The 12,565-nt window shown below is 48.9% G+C and overlaps 1 protein-coding gene across 9 annotated transcripts in view; it reads left to right on the top strand.

Annotated features, from left to right (window-relative positions):
• Nucleotides 1–12,565, top strand: part of HIPK2 (homeodomain interacting protein kinase 2) — a 184,083-nt gene that overhangs the window by 153,632 nt on the left and 17,886 nt on the right. For all 9 annotated transcript variants that reach the window (XM_042926327.1, XM_042926307.1, XM_042926296.1 and 6 more), the window contains 2 exons: nt 801–980; nt 3,448–3,729. In XM_042926327.1, coding sequence (XP_042782261.1) covers nt 801–980; nt 3,448–3,729 — 462 coding nt within the window. The remainder of the gene's footprint in view (nt 1–800; nt 981–3,447; nt 3,730–12,565) is intronic.

Raw genomic sequence — 12,565 nt, 5'->3', positions numbered from 1 at the left:
AATGGGCTTTGATGGGCAAGTTGCTGAATTAATCACCACTTGTAATATTTCGTTGGGAAAACAACCCTCTGAGCTCCATACAACCCAGATCCTAAGAACTTTGAAAGAGAACCGGCTTTCAGGATAATGGCTGCCAGCAGCACTTCTGTCGATAGGTGTCTCGTATTAACTTTGACTTAGTACCAAGTTCCATTCACATCTTGTCAACCTTCGGTTAATCTAATTGTTCATTCAGCAAGCATGTCATTAACTGATCAGCTGCTACACGCCTGAGCATTGTGCTAGCCACCGAGAGAATTGAAAAGAATGTTAACACTTCCAAACAGCAGAAACCTACGACTCCTGGTTTCCAAAGCTGTTTTAACAGAAACGACAAATTCCTCGTTTGTAAAGTGGTATTACAGTATCCTACCTCACAGAATGCAATAACCCATTTAAAAGCACTTGTAAATTCTAAAATAAAATGCACAGCGCAGTCATCTGTTTAGGGACTTTAAAAGGTAGAGGGGATAGTTATCTCCTCTCCGCTGAACCTGCAACTTGCCAATTCTCTCTCGAAACGACCTTTCTCACTTACCCACAAATCGTGTTGCTGCCCACTCCTTCAGAACAGCACTTAAACTTCACCACACCTGGGAGACCTACCTGGTGAGCTCATCTCTTCAACAACTCCCTGAGCTAGTGAGAACCAACTTTTAGTTTTAATTTGGCTTTTAATCGGGGAGGAAGCTTTATCTTAAAAAGAAGCTCCATATTTATAAAATCAATAAAGAGCCTTGTTTCTCCCATCTCCCGCTCAGGAACACCCACGCTCACGGCAGCCATTACAATCCCATCATGCAGCAGCCTGCGCTATTGACTGGTCATGTGACCCTTCCAGCAGCCCAGCCCTTAAATGTAGGCGTGGCCCACGTGATGCGGCAGCAGCCAACCAGCACCACCTCCTCCCGGAAGAGTAAGCAGCACCAGTCCTCTGCAAGGTAGGTGGTGAGAGTTGCCCTTGAGGAGAAAAACCTCAGAAGATTGCAAGTTACAGAGATGTTTTTTAAGTTTTATCTATTTATTTTGAGAGAGAGAGAGAGAGAGCATAGAGCAGGGAAGGGGCAGAGAGACGCAGAGACAGAATCCCAAGCAGTCTCCACAATGTCACCACAGAGCCCGATATGGGGCTCAAACTCACCAACCATGAGATCATGACCCAAGCCGAGACCAAGAATCGGATGCTTAACTGACTGAGCTACCCAGGCACCCCAAAATGTGCTTTCTTTGAAATCTGAGGTCTAAGATAACTCATTTAGCTGCTTCCTGAATTATAAGCAATAATTTTGGTTAATCCTAGACATTACCAGCAGAATAATCTTACTCATTCCCTTTCAATTCAGTCTCATCTCAATGAACTCTTAAAAATCAAGGCAGAGAAAAGGCCACATACTGCATGATCCCATTTATATGGCATTTTGGAAAGGCAAAACTGGATCCGGAGTTGCCAGGGACTACCGGGTGGGTGAGGAGGGGATTGACAAGGAAAGAGCATGAGGGAACTTCCCAGGGTGATGAAAAAGTTCTCTGGATTGGCAGAGGCAACATGTACATTTGTCAAAACTCATCAAACACTTACAAAGGGTGACTTTGTGTGTGTGTGTGTGTGTGTGTGTGTGTGTGTGTGTGTGTGTGTGTATGTATATATAGTCAAAATTGTGTGGCTACAGAATTGCTTCTACAGCTTTCTCCAGCAGCACTGACTTTGGAGGCCCTTAATTGTTTCTTTGGAATAGGTTAATCAAGAGAAAGAAGTCCAGTACATAAAATGTCTAGTGAATTTTGGTTTTACTTCCTCATTTAACCAGGGGCCAGATATTAGGCCTATGGGGTTTTTTTTGTTGTTTTTGTTTTTTTATTATTCTCTGAAGATTAACCCAAGAGCTGACTTCCTTTGAGTTGTCATTCTTCTTCAAGATTCCTCATTTGGGTGTTTCTGACAACCCACAGAAATCCATCTCAGATCTGCGGCAGCCCCGTGACAATGCACCCATGTCATTATTAGACGGGGTGGCAACGGAGGCCACCGCCTCAGTCCTTTGCTCTGTCATGCCCAGCCATGTGGGTGGTCACACGGAATACCAGCCTGACCCTGTGCTGATCTTAGCATCCTCATGGCTCACCTTGTCAAGCGGGGGCAGTAAGAACTCTTAGCCTCTTAGCCTCCCAACCTGTTGACAAGCCCCTCCCTGTTGCCAAGTCACCACCCAGCTGGCTTTATGACGGCTTATTGCCAGTGCTTCTCAAGATCAGTATAATTATACTGAAAGTTTTGTTTTTGCCTATTTTTAAGACCAATGCCTTAGGCAAAACAGAAGGCTCTCCCTTGTTGGGCGGTGCAGCCAGGCTCCCTTTCCTTTCAACAGTGCCAAGTGGAGCTATTTTAACTGCTGGGGTAGTGAAAACATAATCTCAAAATGGTAACAAAGCAAGCAGTAACAAATATATAGATTTATGCTGACTACAAACAGTGGGCCAATGGTATCGGTAAAAGTTAGTGCCCACCCCCCAGAAAGGAACAAGCAACATATCTGACACCAGCTGGATAGAAAATTCAATAAATCTACAGAATTGTTTTCGTCTTCCTGCCTTTTAGCTAGAAAGCGCTAGAACCTGTAAGGACATACCAGCATCTTCAAAAGTTTCTTTGGCCTCTCACTGTACAGATATGACCGAGGTCGGCAAAGGTTAGTGGGTGGGGGAAAGATAAGACATTTTTTTCCCCAGAGTTACCAGAAACCACAGCTGCCAGTTTGTTAAGGAATTTCGAGTCGATCAAAAACTCCAGATTAACAGGTCCCTGGTTAAGCACACCTTTTCCTCCTGCATCCTGCCCAGCTTTTCATTCCAGCTCAGACAGACTGGTAGACTTCCTATGAGGCTGTGGTGTAAAAAGACGTGGGTGTTTGCGTTCCACGCGTGGCAAAACAGCCATTAGCAAGGACACCAAAGCTTTATGTGGCAAATAACATTTCTTTCAAGTCCCTTCAAAACAAGACCCAAGTACACGACCAGAGAACCACCAGATGGAGCTCAGGAAGCCAGGCCTTGACCCCCGAAGACGGGGCTGCAGTGGAGCAGACAGCCCTGAGGCCCAGGGCACTGCACCTGCCCCCACAGACCAGCCGGGTCCTTGAGCACGAGCTTAAAGCCCTGGCCGCTCCCTTTGTCCTGCTGGGAACAGGCACGTGGCCCCGAACCAGAGCCCAGACAGGGCCATCTGCGTAGCAAGTAGCTGAAAGAAAGAGCTTCAGGGGCAGCCGCTCCTGCAATTACAGAAGACACCCGAGCGCCCGAGCCTCCGACTCTTGAATGGAGATCGGGCAAGGCTGGTGTCTGTGGACCTCCTCGGGAGGAGCCGCGGGGCCCGGCCTTCCTCCGTGAGCGTGCGTGGCTTTGTCGTTACAGAAACGTCTCCACCTGTGAGGTGTCCTCCTCGCAGGCCATCAGCTCCCCTCAGCGGTCCAAGCGCGTCAAGGAGAACACGCCTCCGCGCTGCGCCCTGGTGCACAGCAGTCCCGCCTGCAGCTCCTCGGTCACGTGCGGGTGGGGCGACGGGGCGTCCAGCACCACCAGGGAGCGGCAGCGGCAGACGATTGTCATTCCCGACACCCCCAGCCCCACGGTCAGCGTCATCACCATCAGCAGCGACACGGACGAGGAGGAGGAACAGAAGCATGCGCCCACCAGGTGAGGCTGTGCCACCTTCGGACGCGCGGGAGGGAGCAGGGCGGGGGCGCGCCGCGCGCCGCGCGCCGCCGCCTCACCGGGTCCTCCGTGGGCGGGCCCCGGGCCGCTGTGCATCGTCAGACGTGATGAGCTCTGGCTCCTGGCCCCCAAGTTTTGGTCTTGTCGTGTCCTAGAGTCCTGAAGTGATGTCAAGGGACCATCAAACAGAGTTTCCATAATTGTTCAATGCCAAAACAATCCGGAATCACTTTGGTCTCGAAAAATAGTTCTAGTCTCCATACATTTGGGCGACTTGAGACCAATTGTGCACAACGCCAGTGTATTTCAAGTCCTGTGTGAGCTTAAACATCTCTGCCTTGGGCTGTTCAATTTGTTCCCAGTTGGTCAGGATATTTCTCTAGCATCGCCTTGGCTCTCTCGGAATTCGAAATCGTTGTCCAATTAATCAGAAATTTCTCCGCGTCTGATTAACCCAATCTTTCAAGCTGCCAGTTGGCTCTTCACCCAGAGAGCGTTACTGTTTATTCCAAAGTAGTAAGAACTCCTTTTATGCTCTGTATGCCTCCTGGGAAGGGGAAAGGAATATTTATTATATTTGCAAGACTATTAACCCTGGCACCAAAGCCTCTTTTCCTACATTTTCCAGCCAGACTTCAGCAGGGTGCGGTTTGTACTTGGGCTGCCTGATGAGCCCCTGGAGCTAGCCCCTCCGGAACAGTTGGTCCCCTGGCCTTCTGCATCCCCAGGGGCCTCCGGGCCTCGTAGATCCCAAAGGCTCACAACCCCAACTCCGACCCGCTGGCCTCTCCCGCTGGGACCGAGAGTCGGGGACGGGAGGCCTGTCACCGCCGAGCCCAGCGCTTCTGGTCAGCACATACACTGCTCCCTGATGCGAAGCTTAACGTTCACAATTCGGCCCCGGTTATTCATTCCTGATTGGATACAATGTAGCTAATTAGTAATCACCAGTCTTCTTGATTAAATAATACATTCCCACACTTGAGATCATTACCAAATGTACAGATAGATTAATTAAAACAGTCTCACTATAGCTGTTCCAGTCCAGGCTCTCTCCTTCCTGTCTTCATAATGAACTCTATTTTGTTTTGTTATCTCATGACAGACCTAGTACATGTCCCATTCCAGTATCCTCCTTCCCCTCTTAACGTCTCAGCGTGGCCTTCAGTGTGTCTCAGAAGAGAATATAGCGGAACACTTCTGGGGTGGGGGAGGGGAGCACTGGGGGATGTCGTGGGGGGTGGGCTGCACTGGGGAGACCGGGCGCAGTGTTTCGCTCCCCACCTGCCTGTTCCGGGACTGGCCTCGGTTTCCCTTTTTGATAACAGCCCCCAACTTGAGTCAATACTCTGTCCTCCCCAGAGCCTCATGCCCCGCAGCCCAGGAATGTCGTGGGCTCAGGTGGTCCCATCACAAAGAGAAAGGTTTTTCCCAGCCCGGAGCGGTCTGTCCACACGTTTATAGCATTGGCCATGAAACGGGCCAAGCAGCCCCCACACAGCCCTTTGCTACAACTGGGAAAAAGAAAAAGCAATTTAAAAATCTGACAATCAACTAGATTGGACTATCATTTTTGAAGTATGAGATTCGAACTGACACAGAATCTCAACATACGTGCTCAGGAGAGAATTGAATAGTGTGTCTAAGGAAAAGCAGGATGAGAGAGCCGTCTGTCCACCAATCAGACGGCTGCCAGGGCTGAGCACAGCGCCAAGCCAAAGCACAGACTGCTTCCGCGGTGGTCCCCAAAGCCCCAGAAAGAAACAGAACTGAAATTCTTGGCAGCGTGCAAGGACCTTGTTGTAAATCAGTTGAGACCTAGGGGAGGGCATGGAAGGAGACCGTGGCAGGTGCGCGTGTGAGGAACAACCACCAGTAGTGACGGTGGCCTACCGAGCATCGGAGCTTCATAAAATGAAAAATGCAGGGGACTACCTGGGACGTTACACCACATGGGGAAAGCTGCAGAGTGAGGCCAGAGAGGAATCGGGAAGGGTTCCAGCAGTCGGCAGTTGTGACAGGAAGCTCGCAGAATGAGGGGATGGGTGTTTTCTGGAGAGAGATCAAATGACTGTTGCCTTGAAAAAGTGTCTCAAGACCCAAGAAGACAGGAAAGTGTATTTGAGTCTGAGTAGGATAAAGCAGAACCCCATAGCTGTTTTATTTATAGACAAACCACTGGATAATGTGATCACATTATTGTGACTGTGTTTTGGAGTGAGAGAAAAACGGAGAGGAAATATGATTACTCGTTCTTAAAAATCAGAATTACCATAAAATTTAACACAGTAAATATTTATTGCCCCCACCAGTGTGAGAGATCATGCTAGGAACTGCAGGTGTTACATAAATAAGGTAGACAGTCTCTGTCCTCAGGAGGTTTGCAGGGTAAGAAGCAAGATAAGACACGTACAAATCATAACACAAAACGGAGTATCAGTCCCGTAAAAACTAGCAGAGTGCTGTGGACATTCAAAGGGAAAATAGCTTGAGAAAATAGCAGGAACAGCGGACTTTCTGGGCTCAAAGGTCCAAAGGGTGCATGAAAATAGGAGAGGGGGTGAGATTGCAGATTCCAGGAGGTCAGTGGCAGGCAGGGAAGCTGGGGCCTCAGAGGTGGGCTCGTAGCATCCAGAGCGCAGAGGGGCCGCAGATCAGAGACAAAGCAGAGGCAGGGATGACAGGGATTTCCGAATGGAAAGGGGATTTGAGGGTCTCCCCTTCAATGGAGGTGGTCGACTTCAGGAAATACTAAGGAGCTCACGGGAGAGCACCAGTCTTGGGAAAACAAGGATGTACCCCCAAGGGCAGCCCATCGGGGAGCCTCTTGGCCTCCCTCCAGCTAGAAGCTTTTCTTGCCTGTCCGTGTTCCCATTTGAACACTCAAGACTTCCCTGCTCGTTCCCAAACCTGATGTCTCCTGTGCTGTGAGCATCTCGATCCTGAGCTGCTGTGTTCCCGACCTCGTTTCCTGTTTGCTACTCACCCCAGGACCAGCCCTGGGACTCTGTCTAAAATGCTGATTGCTTCCCCTAACGTGACTCGGCCCCCGTACAGCAGCCAGAGGGTGAGGGGGCCGATGACGCTCACAGAGACGGCGATCATGGTGGTGGCACATGGAGGCCCTTCCACCACCGGTGTCTTTTAGAGCCAGTACGAGGCACACAGTGGCGAACCCACAATGTTAGGCCTATTTGAGGGTGTCACCAAGTCTCTGGGACCAGAGGACATTGCCTAGAATTTTTAGGGGAACGCAAGGCAAAGTCACTATTCCAGACCCCCATATTTGACGCTGTTAGTTGCCAGAGCAGACGGATGGTCACCAGCTCCTACCTGTGAGGAAGGTTCCAGAGCACGAGGTGCAGGCTGGGAGTGAGCCGATTAAAGGGGAGAGAAATCATGACACACATTTACTGAGTGTTCCCATTTGCACTGTCCTGTGTGTCTTTCAGTAGAGTATACAAGGCAAATAGTTCTGCTCCCACTTGATAGATGAGGAAACCAAGACCCGGGAACGATAAGTGACTCACCCCGATTGATGATGTTTCTGAGGAGCACAGTTGGAATTCGGGTCCCATGCTGTGGAAGACACGGCAGTCTCGGGTTACTGGCAAAAATAACTGATTTCTCTTTGGTTATGAACTTGACCAATGTGAACTCTGTCCTGCCCCCTCCTCTGACCACCCCCACGCCCTCACGCGGTCATGCCCGCTGTGTGCAGGGCAGCAGCCCAAGGCTATGGGGGGCCCAGAGTCTGTCCACCGAGCCCCGACTGGGTACCTGGTGTCAGTCACAGTGCTGAGCTCTAGCAGCAAGAAGGGCAGAGGTCAGCTCTTCTGATTCTTTGAGAAGACGTTTTAAGGTGAGGGGACCGATGAAGACCTGGCAGCCTGCTTTTTCTCAATGAGTGGCTGCTGGACTAGGGGGCTCCTTGGGCACGGCTGGAGAATTGTTGTAAAGATAGAAAGTACAGGGGCGCCTGGGTGGCTCAGTCGGTTGAGCGTCCAACTTCAGCTCAGGTCATGATCTCGCAGTCTGTGAGTTCGAGCCCCTCATCAGGCTCTGTGCTGACAGCTCAGAGCCTGGAGCCTGCTTCTGATTCTGTGTCTCCCTTTCTCTCCGCCCCTCCCTGATTCATGCTCTCTCTCTGTCTCAGAAATAAACATTAAAAAAAAAAAAATTAAAAAAAAAGAAAAAGAAAGCACACCAATCTGCAGTTTTTCTGGGTGCCCTGAGAGGAAGTCATAGAACCAGTCTTATTTTAATCATTTATAAATGATTTTGATTAGAGGAACATTTGACTGTATGTGCTGAATAAGCCATCTTCTCTCCCTTGAAATCTCCTTGAACGAAGTTTATTGGTGCATATCTTATTATTCAGACTCTTTGCTAACCTTGCCTTGTGCTGAAACTGCCCTTTAGAGGCCGTATCACACAAGCTTCAGTCATGAGGATAGTTTTTTTTAAGAAGTTTTTTTTTAAGTTTATTTTTATTTATTTTGAGAGAGAGAGGGAGAGAGGGAGAGACGGAATCCCAAGCAGGCTCCTCACTGTCTGTGTGGAGCCCGATGCGGGGCTCGATTCACAAACCGCGAGATCATGACCTGAGCCCAAGTCAAGAGTCGGACGCTTAACTGACTGAGCCACCCAGGCGCCCCACGAGGGTAGTTTTTAAAATGTGTGACCAGAGTGGCTCATGTCGACTGATCAGCTAGAAACCATTCCTTCATATATTCCTTCATTCAGTTACCGGGATATTTCTGGTAGACAGGTTTTCATCTCCTGAGGTCAGCAGGGCTCTGTGACGTCCTGCATCCCTTTGTGCCTGTAGGCGGCCACTCCAGAGTATTACCACCGGTGTCATCAAAATGTAAACTTTAAGAAAGTTGCTTCATTAACATCACTCAGTATTTCAGATAGGGATCACTCTTAAAATGTTTGTATAAAAACTATTTGATCCTAAATGTTCTTCTTTCCACTAAATTGCAATTCTGGACCCATAACTGCAGACAAAAGGCGTAGTCAGGACACCGATAAGCTGCTGCTCAAAAGAGTTGGGCCTGAAAGACTGACGTGTCCTTGGCAGAGGGGAACACCCACGCTCAGGTGTTACCAGCCAGGCGGAGCCACCCCAAGGTGGACCCCACGTCCTTGGCCACCTGCAGCCATGCCACTCCTCTACTCGTCCTCCTGGTTTATGAGCCTCAGAGAAGAGACTGGAACCCAACATGTGGCATCATGAGAAGGGGCTTTGTTGTTTTGCAGTTTTGTTTTGTTTTTTTAATATGGAATTTATTGTCAAATTGGTTTCCATGCAACACCCAGGGCTCATCCCAACAGGCGCCCTCCTCAAATTTTGCAGTTTTAAGTTGCAACACAGCCCCAGGTTGGAGGAGTTCTCAGTCATCCGACTCCTTTCAGGAGACAGAAAGGTGTCAAGCTGACCTCAACTCATCCTCTCTACATCCTCTTCTGTGCCTTCACAACACCCCCGCAGGTTGAGTAGTGTGGCCAATGGGCTGCCTTTTATGAAAGGGCAGCATCTTGAAGAAGGGACCCTCCACCCGACCATTCCCAGCAGCCTGTCCTAACACTGCAGCCTGTGACCAGGCCATCACTGACCCATGGCAGCTTCCACAGGCCAGAGGGAAGAGGGGCGGGACAGTGCTGGGTGTCACACGGGCAGAGCGGTGTTCGGTGGCTGGATTGTAGAAGGAAGTGGAAGGACAAGGAACACCATGCTTGTACTGTGTGTGGTGTGGTGGGGACCGGGCCCGTGGCTCATCCACACCTTGCTTCCAATTTCTCAGGAAGGTGGTCTTGCAAGACTGTCTTCCTGCTGGGGTGTGTGTGTGTGTGTGTGTGTGTGTGTGTGTGTGGTAAGAGAGAGACCTACACATAGATATAAACATGTAAATAGGGCGCCTGGGTGGCTCAGTCAGTTGAGCATCCGACATCGGCTCAGGTCATGATCTCTCAGTTCGTGAGTTCAAGCCCCGCATTGGGCCCTGTGCTGACAGCTCAGAGCCTGGAGCCTGCTTCAGATTCTGAGTCTCCCTCTCTCTGCCCCTTCCCCACTCATGCTGTGTCTCTCTCTGTCTCTCAAAAAATGAATAAGCGTTAAAAAAAATTTTTTTCCAAACATGTAAATAATATAACTTGAACGTATGTGCCAAATTTAAAATGTAGGGTTTTTTTTGTTGTTGTTCTCACTGATGACTTCAAATTGAGAGCTAAGAAATATATCAGAAGGAGCACATTAGCCTGGAGGTATCAGCTTCTGATCCCTGTCCTCACAAGGGCAGATTAAATGTACTCAGCCATGTATTTCTAACTGGGTGGAGGGGGCATGGGAATAGGACAGCGAGCCACACGCATCCCCGTGAAAGTGGTAGAGCCAGCAGCCCTCCTCTCCATCAGCTGAGACACCTGTCAGTGTGAAGGACTCCATGCCCTGTGCTTAGATGTCCCGTGCTTAGAGAAGAACACTGTCACCGGAACCAGAAAGAGGAGTTGCAGTCAGTTTACATTTTCAGGGCTTGTGGGTAGGAAAGGTGGGGTAAAAGGGAAATGGCATAGTGACAAAATGACAGCATGCTCACGATAACTCAATAGCAAAAAAACTAAACGTGACTACAAAATGGGCTAAGAACTTGAATAGATTTTTTTTAAGCTTATTTATTTTGAGAGAGAGCATGTGCGTGCTTGAGAGGGGGAGGGGCAGAGAGGGAGAGAGAAAATCCCAAGCAGGCTGCATGCTATCACCACAGAGCCCAATGCAGGGCTTGATCCCACAAACCATAAGATCGTGACCTGAACCAAAATCAAGAGTCAGATGCTTAACCGACTGAGCCACCCGGGTGCCCTTGAGTAGTTATTTCTTAAGACACGTAAGTGGCCAGCTTTATGAAAAAAATGCTTAACATCACTAACGATCAGGGAAACACAAATCAAACCACAACCAAGTATCACCTTACACCTATCAGAATAGCTGTCTTCAAAAGAACAGAAGTATGGGCAAGGCTATGGGGAGATTGTAGCCCTTGCACACTGTTGGTGGGAACGCAGTGTAAACAGGCAGCTGCTATGAGAAACGGTATTGAGGTTCCTCAAAAAAATTAACAACAGAGCTACCATTGATCCAGCAATCTCACTTCTAAGCATTTATCCAAAAGAGCGGGATCAGGATCTTGAAGAGACATCTGCACACTCCCATGTCCATTGCTACGTTACTCACAACAGGCAAGAGGTGGAAACAGCCTGAGTGTCCATCATATGGGCAGACAGATGAGGGGTAAAGAAACCATGGCAGGTACATACAATGGAATGCTGTTCAGCCTGAAAAAGAAGGAAATTCTCCAATGAGCAAAAAACCTCTTAACACAAGGTTCCTAAAATAGTCAACCCTTAGACTTAAGCAGAGGAATCTCTGTTGCCAGCGGCTCTGAGTTGAGCCAGATGAACGAGCTTCAGAGATGCGCTGTGCTACCGACCCTGCGGCCATAGTCAACCACGCGGTACTATGTACTTAAAATCTGATCGAGAGGATGGATCCCATGTTAAGTATTGTTAAAGTCAGAAGTGGAATGTTCTTGGGGCGCCTGGGTGGCGCAGTCGGTTAAGCGTCCGACTTCAGCCAGGTCACGATCTCGCGGTCTGTGAGTTCGAGCCCCGCGTCAGGCTCTGGGCTGATGGCTCGGAGCCTGGAGCCTGTTTCCGATTCTGTGTCTCCCTCTCTCTCTGCCCCTCCCCCGTTCATGCTCTGTCTCTCTCTGTCCCAAAAATAAATAAAAAACGTTGAAAAAAAAAATTTAAAAAAAAAAAAAAAAAGAAGTGGAATGTTCTTTACTGCACGGTCTTGCTGTGAGGATCAGAGATCGATGTCCATGAAGTACTTCGAACAGCCGCTGCGCATCCTATAAACGCTGCCTATGACTGTTAATCAGTGTTGTAAGAGACGCCCGGTTTTTATCACATACGGCATTGACCGTGGAATCGGGGCGGTGAAGTACGTCATGGAAAGTTTGTTAGTGGAGATGAGTCTTGACCCTGGTCTCGAAGGATGAGGTTGACTGAGATTGGCAAACAGAAATCAGAGACACGCTCCGGATAGGGGCCTACGGGGAGGAGTCACAGGCTAGCATCCGCTCCTCCAGCAAGGTTTCCTCCTTCGGGGCTGATTTCTGTGGCTCCTAGCTCTTCGTTTCTTGTCATCGTTTAAAAATGATGAACATCAGCTATCGCCATCACAACACAATGCAGTTGTGGAATTCTGGAAGCTCTGCTCTTCATTCAGAAGTGATGTTCTGCCGAGGCCACTTAAGCATAGATTTCTCATTCTACGCCCGATTCTCAATTCATGATGAGATTGATAAACGATCAGTAATAATTAGACACTAGTGGAATGAATCCCAATAGAATCAGTATAAATGAGCCTAAAGAATCCGTAGTAATAAATGTCACATGGGTGCTCATTGTTAAAGTGACTCATTGAAATAACTGCTTCCCATTCGTTGTCGAATCTGCATAGTGTATTCAGTTAGAGCACAGAGATCTTTAACGGTAGAGGAGAGTAAAAACAGAGCTGTCAAAACTGATTCACCTTTTCCAAACCGGTCAGAGGCAAATCCAAAGAGGTAGGTAAGTTAGCCCTGGACTGTGTCGACCTGTTTGCTCATCAGGCAGAGGGACTTGTCAACTCTGAAAACAAAGGATGAGACCCATGAACCGTTCATAGAGATCTTATCCCACACTCCTTGGTAGGTATCAAGGCTCTGACGTGCGGGACCCTCAGCCTCTGGCGGAAAGGCTCCCTCCC

Source organism: Panthera leo, chromosome A2, assembly GCF_018350215.1.
Source record: "Panthera leo isolate Ple1 chromosome A2, P.leo_Ple1_pat1.1, whole genome shotgun sequence".
NCBI lineage: Eukaryota > Metazoa > Chordata > Mammalia > Carnivora > Felidae > Panthera > Panthera leo.
The sequence above is the reverse complement of the archived record's forward strand: the minus strand, read 5'-3'. Positions and strand labels throughout refer to the sequence as shown.